Here is a 14,685-nt window from a genome sequence, read left to right as displayed (position 1 = left end):
AATATCAATATAGGCAGATGTGCCCTTTTTCCTCCTCTGCACTTACTTTCAACTTCCCATTCCAAGAATTCATAGACACAGGTAACTCCATTTTTATATTCCTAAATGGCTGGGAAGATGATGTCAATAAAAGAGGTTAAATAAGCAAAGGAGATGAAAAAAATGTCAGACGCAGCTGAAAGACGTAGTGAGCTCCAAATACAGGTAACTGAGGGGCTGCCTGATCTCCTTTCAGTGACACCAAAGTGGTGCTGATTCCTCCACAGCAAGTGTTCAAGCCAAGCCCCAGGCTCTGCAGGAAAGGTAAGAGGAGGAGGAGAGACAGGAAGGAAGAGAGGGAGGGAGGGTGGGAAGGAGGGAGGGAGAGAGGGAGACAGGGAGAGAGGGAGAGGGGAGAGAGGGAGAGAGGGAGAGAGGGAGAGAGGGAGAGAGGGAGAGAGAAAAGCTTGGCTGACCCCCCAGAGAAGTCAAATACACCAAGACAGATACCCCATCAACACTGATCCCATGACACCCTTCCAGACATGCCCTGGACTCAGCTCTGCTCTGCTCAGCCGCTCACACCTGCCCAGCAGGTAAGATGAGCGGTGACGATGCTGAATACATAATGCTATTCAGCACCCGACAAAAAATGACAGGGCTCTATGTATATCTAACCAAATTATATCAAATTTAACAAGAGAAAATTTTCTACATACTCCGATCACAAATCGCCAATTTTTTATGTTAACTATATTAAGATAATTAAATATAAATAAGTCCAATAATAAACAGAAGATAAGCTGGTAAGTTTTAGCTATAAGACCATTAATTAAAATAGGAGGGACAAAATATGGAACAGTCACGAAACTAGGGACAGCTCATCTCTTTTTTCCAACAGGTAAGAGAGAGTGAACCTATCCAGTTTGAGTGGCTAGGATTGTTTAAACTGATATAAAACCAAAAATGTATTAGCTTATTAAAGGCACGCACATAAATTAAATAGCTATGAAGTGAATTATCTTCCATAAAACATACATCCCAGGCTGGCTTCTTTTGCCACTTACGTTTTAGGGTTATCTTATTCCAGCATCAAATGGTATACTTTTATAAAAGGCACATTCATTATAAATAAGCCAATTTTAACTTAAATTACAAGATCAAACCCGCTGCAAATAACATTCAAGAGTCAGCCTCTGCTGCTCTTTTTCCCCACAAGTGTTCTCAAAAAGAGCAAAAAATAGGGCTTCCCTGGTGGCGCAGTGGTTGAGAGTCCGCCTGCCGATGCAGGGGACATGGGTTCGTGCCCCGGTCTGGGAAGATCCCACATGCCGCGGAGCGGCTGGGCCCGTGAGCCATGGCCGCTGAGCCTGCGCGTCCGGAGCCTGTGCTCCGCAACGGGAGAGGCCACAACAGTGAGAGGCCCGCGTACCGCAAAAAAAAAAAAAAAAAAAGCAAAAAATAATTGAGAGACAACTATAATTTTTAACAACAAGATTACTGGGGTGAACAGAATCAGGCACATTAGCTCTGAAGCTTAGGGAGGATCTGGTTCTACTTCTCTTTTCTGATGATACAGCTGAAGCAGTCAACACCTCGCCGGTGGTCCCCTGGCTGCACACGGCAGAATAGAAATTAGAACGCAGGATTCCAAACTCCGAATGCCAAGCCACTTTCTCCTACTAATGTTTAAAATGTCTAGCACAATAAATTATGATGTAAGTATAAAACTCTAACAATATTTGTCATATCATTTCTCAATTAAAAATTAAGTTAAATGGCTTTTAAAGATTTTGTTTTTCAAAATGGCCTAATTTTGTCACTTTATGGCATGAATAAGTTTAAGAGTAATGAAAAAAGCCATTATACTTTCCTCTAAAATAAATACCTTAATAGAATTTCCAGTGTGTAGAAGCTTCTTTAACGTTGAGCCTGAAAGTTTAAAACAATGAATTAGAAATGGAGTATGTGAATGCATATCTAAGACCTATTTTTTAAAAATTAGTTTTAGAAAGAAAAAATGTACTTATGACAAAAGATATCATTTTTAAAAAATAAAAGGAAAGAAGGCTGACCTTCAGAAGCAAAGCAATGTCATAGAAGGAGAGATGTTGTTAGGATAAAAGTACTTTAAGTATGAACCTCTTCAAAATTCTTTTAAAAGAGTCAAAGTGATTGATATTAAGGTAACCCAAATGCCCACAGTGGATTATGTGCAAATGTCTCTGTCAGGCACAAAATGAATGATTTCTTTAAATCTCTAAAGGAAAACATAATATAAAACTACCACTCACAAAACATTTTTACAAGACCATTTTGCAAATATTCAGGACAGCATGTCTCTCTCTTTGCAATGACAACCACATTTATGGGTTCTGTCCATCAAGAAATCATCTAGCAGAGCACTTAGGTCACTGTTGAGGAGAGGAATTCAAGGTTTCATCAGAACTACACCAGCTGGTGCTGCAGCCCACTTGGGGGAGAAGTCTTCCTCATGAGGACAGAGACATAGTACCTATTACTCGCTAGATGTGTTCATGCCTTTAGCATAGAGATGGCTTGGCAACCACACCTCAGTATCACATGTAGCCCCTAAATGAGATCTCAACCTCAAAAAGGAAGTAATCTTTTTTTTTTTTTTTCTTTTTTTTTGCAGTACGCGGGCCTCTCACTGTTGTGGCCTCTCCCGTTGCGGAGCACAGGCTCCAGACGCGCAGGCTCAGCGGCCATGGCTCACGGGCCCAGCCGCTCCGCGGCATGTGGGATCTTCCCGGACCGGGGCATGAACCCATGTCCCCTGCATCAGCAGGCGGACTCTCAACCACTGCGCCACCAGGGAAGTCCCGGAAGTAATCTTTTAAAATAAAAATAAATTGGAAGTCTTAAGCAAGAGAACCTTTTTTCCCAATTTTTTTGAGAAAAAAAAAATTATTTCGATTTCCTGATGGAAAGTTCTGTGCAATATTTTAAAATTGGATATCAAGTCACTTTACACCACCAACATATTTTGAAGAAATAGAGCCAGTGCCTTGACAACTGCTACAGGTTGTATCTATGTGGACAGATACACGTATGTCAGTTAAATGCATACACTTTAGGAATTCATTACCTAGAATGAAATCATTGGCTTTCTGAAGGAACCTTGTACAGCTATCTGCTGTACTGTTGATAACACCTAACGCTGGGCTCGGTGGGAACTCACCATCGTCGTGACTAGGTTGCAGCACTGAATTACTAATGGTTTGTGATGAAGTAGGAAGTTAAAACACCCACTTCCCTCCACATCTGTCACCAAAGCACGTCTAGTGATTTGGGGTCCAGAGTCAGCATTGACTAGGCTGGGCTCTCTCACAGCCGAGCCCTGAGTGCCTGTGCTCACAGGACTACTTATCCCACACCTGTCCTCCACCTGGTCCTCGTCCCTCGCCTCCCTGTTCATCCACTCTTGGACCAAGCCCACTCTGCCTCAGCTTAGTATTTGCTCCATTATGTCCATGAGGACCTCCCAAGACTTGGCAGAGCCGGCAGAACCTCACCTCCTGGGAGACTCGGGATAAAGTCTTCACAGCTCTCTTCCCAGACATCCGGCAAATCCATCATCTTGCAACACATTCTCAGAAACAGTTTCTCCTGCTCACTGTGTGTGACCACGGGGGTGTTGTCAGTCCTTCCTTCCCCTTCTTGAAATGGGCTCAACATTTTTATTTTAAACTCTCAGCCTACCCATAGTTGCCTATATCTACGCTTCTCTACACAGGGAGGAGAAAATACATAGGAAAAGGACAGACTTTACAAAGAGACATAGAGAATCTATGCCCCGTATCTGTCAACAGTACCCTACTTTTTGAAATGATTCTGTTAATTCGTTACAGCAGCAATAGAAAACTAATATATATATATTTGATCTATTCCATCCTGCTGTATTCAGAAACTCTCAGATGTCTGAGGCAGTGCAGCTTAGCAGTTGCAAGCCAGATTCAGGAGCCAGACTGCTAGGGTTCAAATCTAGGTTCTGTGCTTACTGTGTAACCTGGGTCACTTACTTACTTTCACTATGCCTGAGTTTTCTCATCTGTAAAATGGGATAGTAACAGTGCCTACCAGAGAGCACTGTAATGAGGTTTAAATGAGTTTATATACATGCTTAGAACAGTGTCTGGTACATGCGAAGCACATTCCCCCCGAAAGACAGGGCATCAGCTATTCTCTAAGGACCTCTTTTTAAATAAGATCAACATTAGAAAGAAAAATGTGTGCAGTGCAGGCACATGTCAGAGGGTTTCAACATAAGAATTGGTGATGAGTACCTGAGAGCCTTCCCTGGTCACGTTAGGTATTTCTTAAAGATCCTAAGTTCACAAAGATATTTCTACTTTTACTTTACCATTATGAAATCAGTTTCATTTTAATTTCAAAAAGTTTCTCTCTGTATATCATTCCTGTTTGGATTTTTAAACTCCTCAACCAAACTGTGATTATACCCACCTCCATCTCTTTTATGTGCCTCTTCAAGCCTACTGATTACCACTATATTGACTCATGTGAAAAAAGAATAAATGAATGAGTACAGTAAAGTAGTTGAAAAACATTGAAAAATCAAAAAGCTCAATACTGAAAAATGAAAAAGTATTATGAAAAATCACACTAGTTTAAATATTTATAACACAGAATGTATTTTAATTTTACTTTCCTGGCTTTAATGGAAGCAAATTAATCAATGTTTTCAAAGTCTACTTCTTTGCTTATCTCACTGATAAGTGCTTGAAGATTTCTCCTGATAAAGTGGCAATCTTTTCAAGATGTTTTAAAGATACTTTTAAGGCCACAATTTCACAAAGACGTGTCAAATCTAACTTTAACATTATAAAACGCTTTCTTATTTATTTTTAATTTTAAAAAAACCTCCCTCTGTGTATGCATCGTGCCTCAAGCCAATTAATAAGCGATGGCAGTATGACATCAGAGAAGGGGCAAGAACATGGAGGAACGCCAAGTGGGTGCTGGTGTACAGGCTCTGCTGAAAGTGCCAGTAGAGCAGAAGCACAGGACTTTCTGGCACTACAACATCTAAGCACAGGGGAGCAGCAGTCTACCGGAGGAAGCTGAAATTAACAATGATTATCTCAAAATGAATCAAGGGCCTAAATGTGAACTATATAACTATAAAACTTCTAGAAGGAAACACAGGAGATCTCTGTGATCTTGGGTTAGGCAAAGATTCCTTAGACATGACACCAAAAGCACAATCCATAAAAGCAAAATTGGTAAACTGGATTTCATCAAAAGTAAAAACTTCTGCTCTTTGAAGGACACTATTAAAGAAATGAAAAGATGAGCCAGAGCCAGGAAGACAGTATTTTCAAATCATATATTTGATTGAAACACTTATAACTAGAATATGTGAAGAATTCTTAAAATTCAGTATTAGGGGGGAAAACCCTCAATTTAAAAATAGGCAATAGATTCAAAGATACACTTCACCAAAGACATACAGGTGGCAAATAGCGCATGAAAAGATGCTCAAGATCATTAGTCGTTAGAGAAATGCAAATTACAACCACAACGAGATACCACTACCACTAAAATTAAAAGACTGATAAGACTAAGTGTTGATGAGAATGTGGAGTAATCGGAACTCTCACACTGCTGGCAGGAATGTAAAATGGTACAACCACTTGGGAAAATAGTCTGGCAGTTAAACACATGTCTTTATTTGATTCAGCCATTCCATTCTCAAGAGACTGGAAAGCACATGTCCACACACAAAGACTTGTACACAAATGTTTACAGTAGCTTTATTTGTAGCCACATACTAGAAACAACCCAAAGGCCCATCATCAAATGAATGGATAAAAAAACTATGGTATATCCATTCAATGGACTACTGTACAACTTAGAAATAAAAAGGAATGAACTATTAATACATGCACCAACACGATGACTCTCAAAATAATTGTATTGAGTGAAAGAAGCCAAACAAAAAAGAGTACACTGCATGATTCTATTTCTATAAGACTCTAAAAAATCAAAGTATAAGGACAAAAAGCAGATCAGTGGTCACCTGGGGACTGGGGGGTGAGCTGGGGAAGGGTGGAATGGGGCAGGAGGAAACTTTTGGGAGTGATGGCTATGTTCATTATCTTGATTGCAGCAATGGCTGCACAAGTGTATACCTACGCTTAAACTTATGAAAATGTATATTTTAAACATGTACAATTTGTTTTATGTCAATTATACTTTTAAAAAGCTGTATTTAAAAAAAAAAAAAAACAGAGCAGGTAGCCTGGAAATGACTGAGTGAAAGATCAGGGATGGAGATTGTGGCCAGACAGAGATCTGCATCATGACAAGGGCTGGAAGAGAAGTCAGGAAGCCACAGAAGGCGAGGGGGTCAAGAGGCTGATGGGTAGCTATGGCTGCCATGAAGGAAAAGGACTGAGAGAGCGTAAAGCCGTTAAAAAAGAAAAGTAAGTGAGCAGAAGATCAGAGGACATAGCAACAACAAGAGAAGAAGGCAGCATCGTCAAGGGAGAGAGGTTTCAGTAGAAGGGGTGGTGGATGAGGTCTGGAATGGGCCTTGAAGGAAAAAAGACCGTGGTCTCACCCCCATACCCCTGAGGGAGACAGAGAAGCATCAGAGAAAACCCAGGTTTCTGCAGCCAAGGAGGTGAAAGCAAGAGGCCGAGGCTGTAGGGCTGTCGCTTAACCCAAGAAGAGGGCTTCCGGAGGGCAGAGCACAAAGGCGAAGGAGGGGAAGAAACGCAGAGCAGTGATGGGGGAAGCACCCGAAGGAGGATGCTGGGAGGACACCAAGTGAGCTGCCAGGGCATCAGGCCCAGCCAGCCCTCGGTGGGCACGAGGCACACAGGGCCCCGGACTTAGCCCAGCCTGGCTGTGATGCACCCTGAGGGAGCCCTGGTGTGAAGTGCCTGGGGAGCCCCCGCTCCCTCGGGAAGAGTGGGCTGACGGGGCGGGGCCCTGGGAGGGCTGTCAGACTCAGACTCCCAAAGAGTGAGCAGCAGAAACTACGAGAAATGAGCCTCAGAGAGTGTGTTCACATCCCAGGCAATGTGAGCCCCTGGGTAGCCCGGGGTATACCCAACGCAAGGATACTCTTTAAAAGCCATAAACATATTCGCAGTTTAGTTATGCACCTGGTTTTTATACTATGTATAAGAAAAACCTAGTTGAACAAACTAGATTCAGTGACTCATATATAAAAACCATGTATGAAGTTTTGTACATGTGTGAACTTTCATTAATTGAGCCTGCTCCTTTAAGCCCAAAGGTTATTTATTTTTTTAACATTTTTAATATAAAACGTCTCTAATATGAAATATATACTTTCACCCACTCGGCAAACGTTTACTGAGCACAGATGCAGCACTATACACTGAATGGGACAGAAAATCTTTATAGGAGCTCAGGAGTAGTAAACCTTCTTAAAGCGAACACATGCATAACTTGAGTCCTGTGCTAAGACACATGGGCACATGAAGGGGGGCCACAGCCTGCCCTTGTACCAAATATCCCTGGTTTGCTGCTGTGCCATTCTTTGTCATCATCTCACTCCCTGTCAGTTCTCAGTATTGCTCTCAGATAAGGCTTCAAGCAGCCGCATTTACCCACCATGATTTACTACTGGCCTAAAATGGACTTCAAGAAAAATCTAATAAACAAATTTTTTTCCATTTGTAACTAGTAACGGAAATTTGCAAATAGTTGAGTAATAGGCCAGCATATATCACAGAGTTCATAAGTGCTGTGTCAGCCACTTCCCTAATCTCCTTACTCTCCAAACATCACTTGAATCAGTATCTCCAGATGCTCAGAATAATGAGCCAGTGTTCATTTCACACTGCAAGCCTTAGAGTTCAAATATGTTCCTTGTTCACAGATTTACAGCAAGGAGCCAGCCTTAAATACCTTACAGACAGGCTTCCCTGGTGGTGCAGTGGTTGAGAGTCCGCCTGCCGATGCTGGGGACACGGGTTCGTGCCCTGGTCCGGGAAGATCCCACATGCCGCGAAGCGGCTAGGCCCATGAGCCATGGCCGCTGAGCCTGTGCGTCCAGAGCCTGTGCTCCGCAATGGGAGAGGCCACAACAGTGAGAGGCCCGCGTACCGCAAAAACAAACAAACAAAAAAAAACAACCTTACAGACTATTTTTTCCCTCTAAAAACACTTTTAAGAGAAATAGAATGTCTCTCTTTGCTACAGACAAAACATGATGACAAGATAAGAAGCCGACGTCAAAAACTGTGGCAATTGATGTTTCGAATTATCTCCTTCCTTCTCAGGGTAAAATGTGGCTATCGGGTGGGTCTGAGAGCTGCTAAGACTTGCAGATGCAGGAGTTGCTCATATTTTCGGCTTCTGTGCTAGTAACATTGTCATTTGTACTGTGGGGCAGGAAGCATGCTGTGTCAGTGCTGTGAAAACCAAACTCCAAGGTGCTAACCCAATATTTCAGAGTACCTTGGCCCCTACCAGGCCCAATTAACATTTAATTAAGAGGTTTACACAGCAGTGTTCTATTAGGTAAGGAATACCAGATATCTATATAGAATGCGAAAACCTGCAATAAGGGAGCTTAGGTCCCTAAACTGTCGGGCGCTGGGAAAAGCTTCCTGTCCTTACCCCAGAGGTTTTGCACACGTCAAGACTCCAGTGCTAAGGAGAGATCCAAGGCACATTCTTTCCCTTTGATATCTGGTATTTCCCTATAGTTTCTTACTTTCTATAACGAACTTGGTCAAGATCTTGAGTGACAAATAGCAACAGTTTTAACAGGTCCAAACAAACTGGGAAGAATGCAAGAGGTACAGCTGAGGTATTAAAAAAAAAATGTGTAGAATTACAAATCCACAGTCGCTTACTGGCGATTTCAAAATCCAAAAAGCTATGAAAACAGAAACTTTTCTGTGTAACTCTTTTTTGTTTTTACATTTTCATTTTTTTTATTGGAGTATAGTTGCTTTACAATGTTGTGTTAGTTTCCACCGTACAGCAAAGTGGATCAGCTACATGTATACATATATCCCCTCTTTTTTGGATTTCCTTCCCATTTAGGTCACCACAGGGCACTGAGTAGAGTTCCCTGTGCTGTGCGGTACAGTAGGTTCTCATTAGATATCTATTTTATACATAGTATCAATAGTGTATAGGTATCAATCCCCATCTCCCAATTCATCCCACCCCCCCCTTACCCCCTTGGTATCCATACGTTTGTTCTCTATGTCTGTCTCTATTTCTGCTTTGCAAACAAGATCATTTATACCATTTTTTTAGACTCCACATATATGCATTATATTCGATATTTGTTTTTCTCTTTCTGTGTCATTCTTTAGTGGACAAGACCTGACGTGACCTGAACTCATGCGGTGGCAACACCGGGCTAGCCTGAAGCTATTTGGGGTGTCGTTATCTCACAATAATGAGTACTTACACCTCAGGCTACAGAAAACCTGACACTCTGGGTTACAGGGTGCTGCCCTGGCCCCTGGGGGTTACTTACAGACACTAATGTTGACTCGATGGTCGTTATACACCCACACACCACACTGCCATTCTGAAATCTGAGAAACTCTGATTCAACCCACATCTAGCCTGGAGAGCATCAGAAAAGGGATGTGGGCCCATCGCAACACCAACTTCTACCCAGTTCGATAAATTGTGCAAAAATTTACTTACCTGAAAAAAGCCTGTTTGATTCAAGCATTAAGTATACAAGTGTCAATAATAAGGATGATTTGATACACAAATGCTCTTTCTTGAACGTCCTTAGACATGATGCATTCTGACTGAGTTACGGAGTTGGCTTATTCTACACAACGGACAAAGATAACACCTGCTCTCCCAGGGGCTCAGGAGACCTGGCGCTCTGCAGTCCCCCGAGCCAGAAGTCACTGTTCTCAGAAAGATACTCTTAAACTGGGTACCAACGCTACTTGTACCAGCAATTGTAACCAGCCCATGAGGTCCTGGGCAGAGTTGAAGTGATACTACACACTGCCTAATGGGTACCTAAAGTTTCACAACACAAGTGGCAAGTTAATTTCCACACATAGTTCTAGTAAGTTCATTCATGCTGAGGGGAGCCTACTAGTCTTCAGACATTGTAAAGTATTATCTGAAGAAAATGAGGGTGGTTTTCACACAGACGACATAAACCACATTGAAGGATTACAGGGAGCACAGGTAAACACTGCATGCAGGTATTTTTCACTGTCATCCATTCCTGCTGTACTGCAGAGCATCACAAATCCCTGTGATGTCGCTCTTATACTTAATGTTTAATTTTTTTTTTAATTTTTACCTTAATTTAAATACAGAAGGTCAAAGCATCAGTTAAACAGAAAGGCTATCAACAACTCTAAAATTTAAAGAAAAACTTTCTTTGTGTGTTTGAAAGCTTGGAAGACCAAGGCACGATCTTAAGATAATGATTCATTCATTCAGTTCAATAGTGTGCTTAGTATATATACTTTACCTTCTTCACATTTATAACATTTACAACATATAACTTTAAATAATTCAGTTTATATAAAGATCGGTTACAGTTTTCACATAAATAATCCTAAATTAAGTTTAGGACCCTGAACTTCGGAACAGCCCCTGACTGTGCCACGTTCTTTCAGGTTCCCTATCATTTTCCTATTGATCTCTCACCTGGAAAGCCCTTCCCACACTCATCTTTCAAGGCTCAGATTGAAATGACCTCTTTCAAAGGCTTCCTCAATCCCTCTGAATAGGATTATTCAACTTTTCTTCTTTGCGCCCATTACACTTCTTGTAGAGCAATGATCATACTGTACTCGTTTTTTCTCACCTAATCCCCATTAGGCAACCAGCTTACATAATACAGCATGGTGAGATGCTCTGTTTTTGCCTCTCTCCCTCAATAAATATGTGAAAAGTCTCTCCCTCAATAAAAGTCTCTCCGTCAATAAATATTTGAATGAATGAATGATCTAATAGTTAAGATTCCACTATAAGGTCATGCTCTCCTCAAGTATGACCACCTGGTAAGGCAGAAGAGTTATAGGCAATGTCAGAGTCCTCTAAGGCAGAAGGACTGAACCGGACACTCTATTTAAAGATAAGGTAGAATTCACAATCAATGCCACAAATTACTCTTCTTGTACTGTGAGCAGCAAATTGAGAGTAAACTGTGAGATGTCGAGAACTGGACAGAAGGGCAGCCACGGTAACTTGCTTTATTTCAAGTTCCCTCTTGCTGCCACATTCTAAAACATCAAACAAAATAATTCTGAGTCCATGATAAAGGCCTGAAGAACAAGATATTCTTGCAAGAAAAAAATGTAAAATTATTTAAGTAAAATACTCCAGATCAGCTTTACGTGCACAGGAATCCCCTGGGACTCTTGTTGGAAAAGCAGGCTGTAATTCAAGAGGTCTGGCTGGGGCCTGAGATTCTGCATTTTCTAACAAGCTCTCAGGTGAGGTTGAGGCTGCTGGTCTGTGAACCACTTTTAGAGCAGGAGACAGACGATGCACTTCCCTCTGAAGGCCAGGTGGGACTGTCTCAGCTTTACTTGGCACACTTATTAATATTCCCTGCTGTAACCTATCTTGATGGTGCTGATTATACAAAACAATACTGAAAATACTATTGGAAGAAATCTATATTACTTAAAATTTTTGTAATTGTTCTTACCTATACTCTGGTAATGCCATCGAAAGAAAATTCGTTCAGGTAGAAACTGCAGTATTTTCTATAAAACAAACAAACGAAAATTCAGAAGATATAAAGAGAAAATAAACAACAAATGAAATTACACATTTTCATGTTAGCCTATAGTACATGCTGTATATCTATATATATCTATATAGATATATTTCAGAAAAGAAAAAAAAACTTTGTAATAACATAAATATTGCACTTTATCTTGGACCCCAACGGGACAGTCTCTTTTACTTGCCCCAACCAAACCTCCTTCCCTGAATGTTTTAAGGAGATTACTGTCCCAACTTGAATTCTCCCTATAAGAAAGAAAAGAAAAAAAAAAACCTGAAGTGATCATTTTATCTTAATTAAATCACAGCCATTGCTTAAATATTACAAGAATAAGCTCTCAAATGCCAGATTCTCTAGGTGTCTTCTTTTTCACCTTCCACTTCCCATTTTCATTAAAATCCTCGCTGGTCTCTGGACAAGAAACGGATTGGGAAGAAAGATGAACAACAAAGAGGATAAGACCTTACTCAGTGGAATAAGGAAATGAAATTGGTGGCAAGAATTTCTTGAAATTAATAGCTAAAAATTAGTTTTAGGATTGTAGTTATGAATACCCCCACCACTGCCGCTGGTAGATACAACAAAGAACAAAATTTACAATATACAAGAGTATTTGGAGAATGAAAGCAGCCGTTCCCAAAAGACCCAAACAAATGAGAATGACTTTTTTTTCACTCTACAACAAGTATTGGCAAGTTACTCTTGGGCAATAAAAGTCCTTGTATTCTATCTGTAACTGCCTTTTTAAAAAATGTAGGAAATCCAAACACTGGTTAAAATTCATTCCTTGGTATTGATAATATATTTCTATTTTACTATGAAAATCCTCATTCTAGGTTTATCTAGCCTAACAGTCTAACATTTTGAAAGATTAAGGTAGGGACTTCCCTGGTGGTCCAGTGGCTAAGACTCTGCGCGCTCCCAATGCAGGGGGCCCGGGTTCGATCCCTGGTCAGGGAACTAGACCCCGAATGCCGCCAACTAAAGATCTCGCACGCTGCAACAAAGATCCCAAGTGCCGCAACTAAGATCTGGCACAGCCAAATAAATAAATAAACAAATATTTAAAAAAATATATCAGATTCCTATGATTAAAAAATTGAAAAAAAAAGATTAAGGTAAAAAACTTATTGATATATTCAGACCTCCGGAATAAGTATATTTCCAGGCAGCTATCGACACACCACCTCTTCCATTCAAACCAGCTTGGGGTTTGGTTTGGTTTTCTTGTCGTAACTTTCCAACTGAGTCAGCAACATACACGTGTGTTTACCTCATTTGTTCCCACCTGACAATAAAGCAATGTGTAAGAACGTCTACTGGGAAAGCCACCACAGGTAAACCTGATCCAATGTGGGTGACTATCAAGGGCACGACTTGTCCCGGCTTGGACGTCTTTCCCAGCAGCTGGGCCTCACTGTAAACGTCACCTCCTCCATCACCTGTCCCATCGTCCCTGGCACAGTCCTCACCCCTGGCTGACTGGAAGCCCCATGAAGGCCAGAAACCCTGAAATACTCCCAGGGCCTGAAGCATGCCTGGCACACAGACGGTGCTCAATAAATATTCAGTAAAAGAATTCTGAATGTTTTTTACTTGTGAAATTCTGAATTTTATAGGTAATCCTGATCTTTGTTATGGTCTTATATTCACATTAAAATAATATGTACCTTATATTTCCTTAAACATCACTGAATTAGTGATGGCATTTACGTTAAAATACATTAAAATGTGTGGGCGTTTTTTAGCCCTGAACCTAGTAAAGAAAACCCAAACAAAAAATAAAACCTGCATCATTTAAAAGAACCAAGTTTTTCAAAATCTGATAAACATACAATATAAATGTATTTAGTTACATAATTTGTCATAAATTCTACACACTACACATCTACAAAGATGAAAATGCTACACAGACCATCAAAGATTATTTCTGATTATATATTAAATGCTGTGCATAGCTGATCACATGCTGAAAATCACTAAATTCTCTCCTCCATTTTTCCACTTCAGACTTCCCCTAGAACATGCTGGTTTGTTATCTTTTAACCCCATAATTCTAAAGGGTACCTTAAATTTGTTTTACTATGTGATAATACTGACATACACTCAAACATACCTACACACACACACACCACACACACACACACACACACACGGCAGATCTACACACACACACACACACGCCAGATCCCACTTAGTGAAAAATATCTATAAGCCTTGGTATTTGAAATGCAGAAATAAAATAACCATGAATAAAATACTTTGTCTTTACTTCCAAGGGTTTCATGATTCATGGGCAAGAGAGACGGTAAGGAAAATATCATTCAGGGAAAAAAAGAAGCCTGACAGAAATTTGTATGATGTGTTACGCGGGTGAGGGGAAAGCGCCTCCCATCAGTGGGGACTTCATGGATTGCTTCCTGGAAAAGAGGACACTTGGGCTAAGACTTACAGATTAATTAAGTTGCCAAGTGGAAGGCAGGAACAGAGGAGGAGCGTGTGTGAAGGTTCAGAGGCAGACAGCAGCAGGCAGTAAGCGTAGCAGGCAGGCGGCTGAGAAGGGAGGAGACGGGCCTGGAGAGGCAGGCGAGGCCGGGGTTGATGCTCTCCCTGGAGCAGGCTCCGTAAGACGACTGAGAAGAAAGGCAGGGGCGTGCAGGAAGAAGCAGTGGTAGTATTTCAGACGGAGTGAAATGGCCTGGACCAGGAGCAGCAGGGTAAGAGGAGAAGCTGGCACAGTGACATTCAGAAGGGGAAACTGTCAAGGTGGACAGGTCGAGTAGCTGGGGTAAATGGAGGACTCAAGAATGACCCCCCCCCCCACCTGCCAGAGGGCTCGGTAGATGGCAATAATTTAATCCAAGATGTCAAATCCAGAAGGAATTCCATAATTGAAGCATGTCAGGTTTGGCTCTGGACATCCTGGAATTTGAGGTGTCAGTGGA

General features: G+C 41.2%; 1 protein-coding gene across 1 annotated transcript in view; it reads right to left on the bottom strand.

Moving 5' to 3' along the window:
* RALGAPA2 (Ral GTPase activating protein catalytic subunit alpha 2) overlaps positions 1-14,685 on the bottom strand; it is a 284,371-nt gene that overhangs the window by 225,319 nt on the left and 44,367 nt on the right. The window contains 2 exon segments of the mRNA XM_032604977.1: positions 1,868-1,911; positions 11,660-11,717. Coding sequence (XP_032460868.1) covers positions 1,868-1,911; positions 11,660-11,717 — 102 coding nt within the window.

Source organism: Phocoena sinus, chromosome 15 (genome assembly GCF_008692025.1).
Source record: "Phocoena sinus isolate mPhoSin1 chromosome 15, mPhoSin1.pri, whole genome shotgun sequence".
NCBI classification, from domain to species: Eukaryota; Metazoa; Chordata; class Mammalia; order Artiodactyla; family Phocoenidae; genus Phocoena; species Phocoena sinus.
The sequence above is the reverse complement of the archived record's forward strand: the minus strand, read 5'-3'. Positions and strand labels throughout refer to the sequence as shown.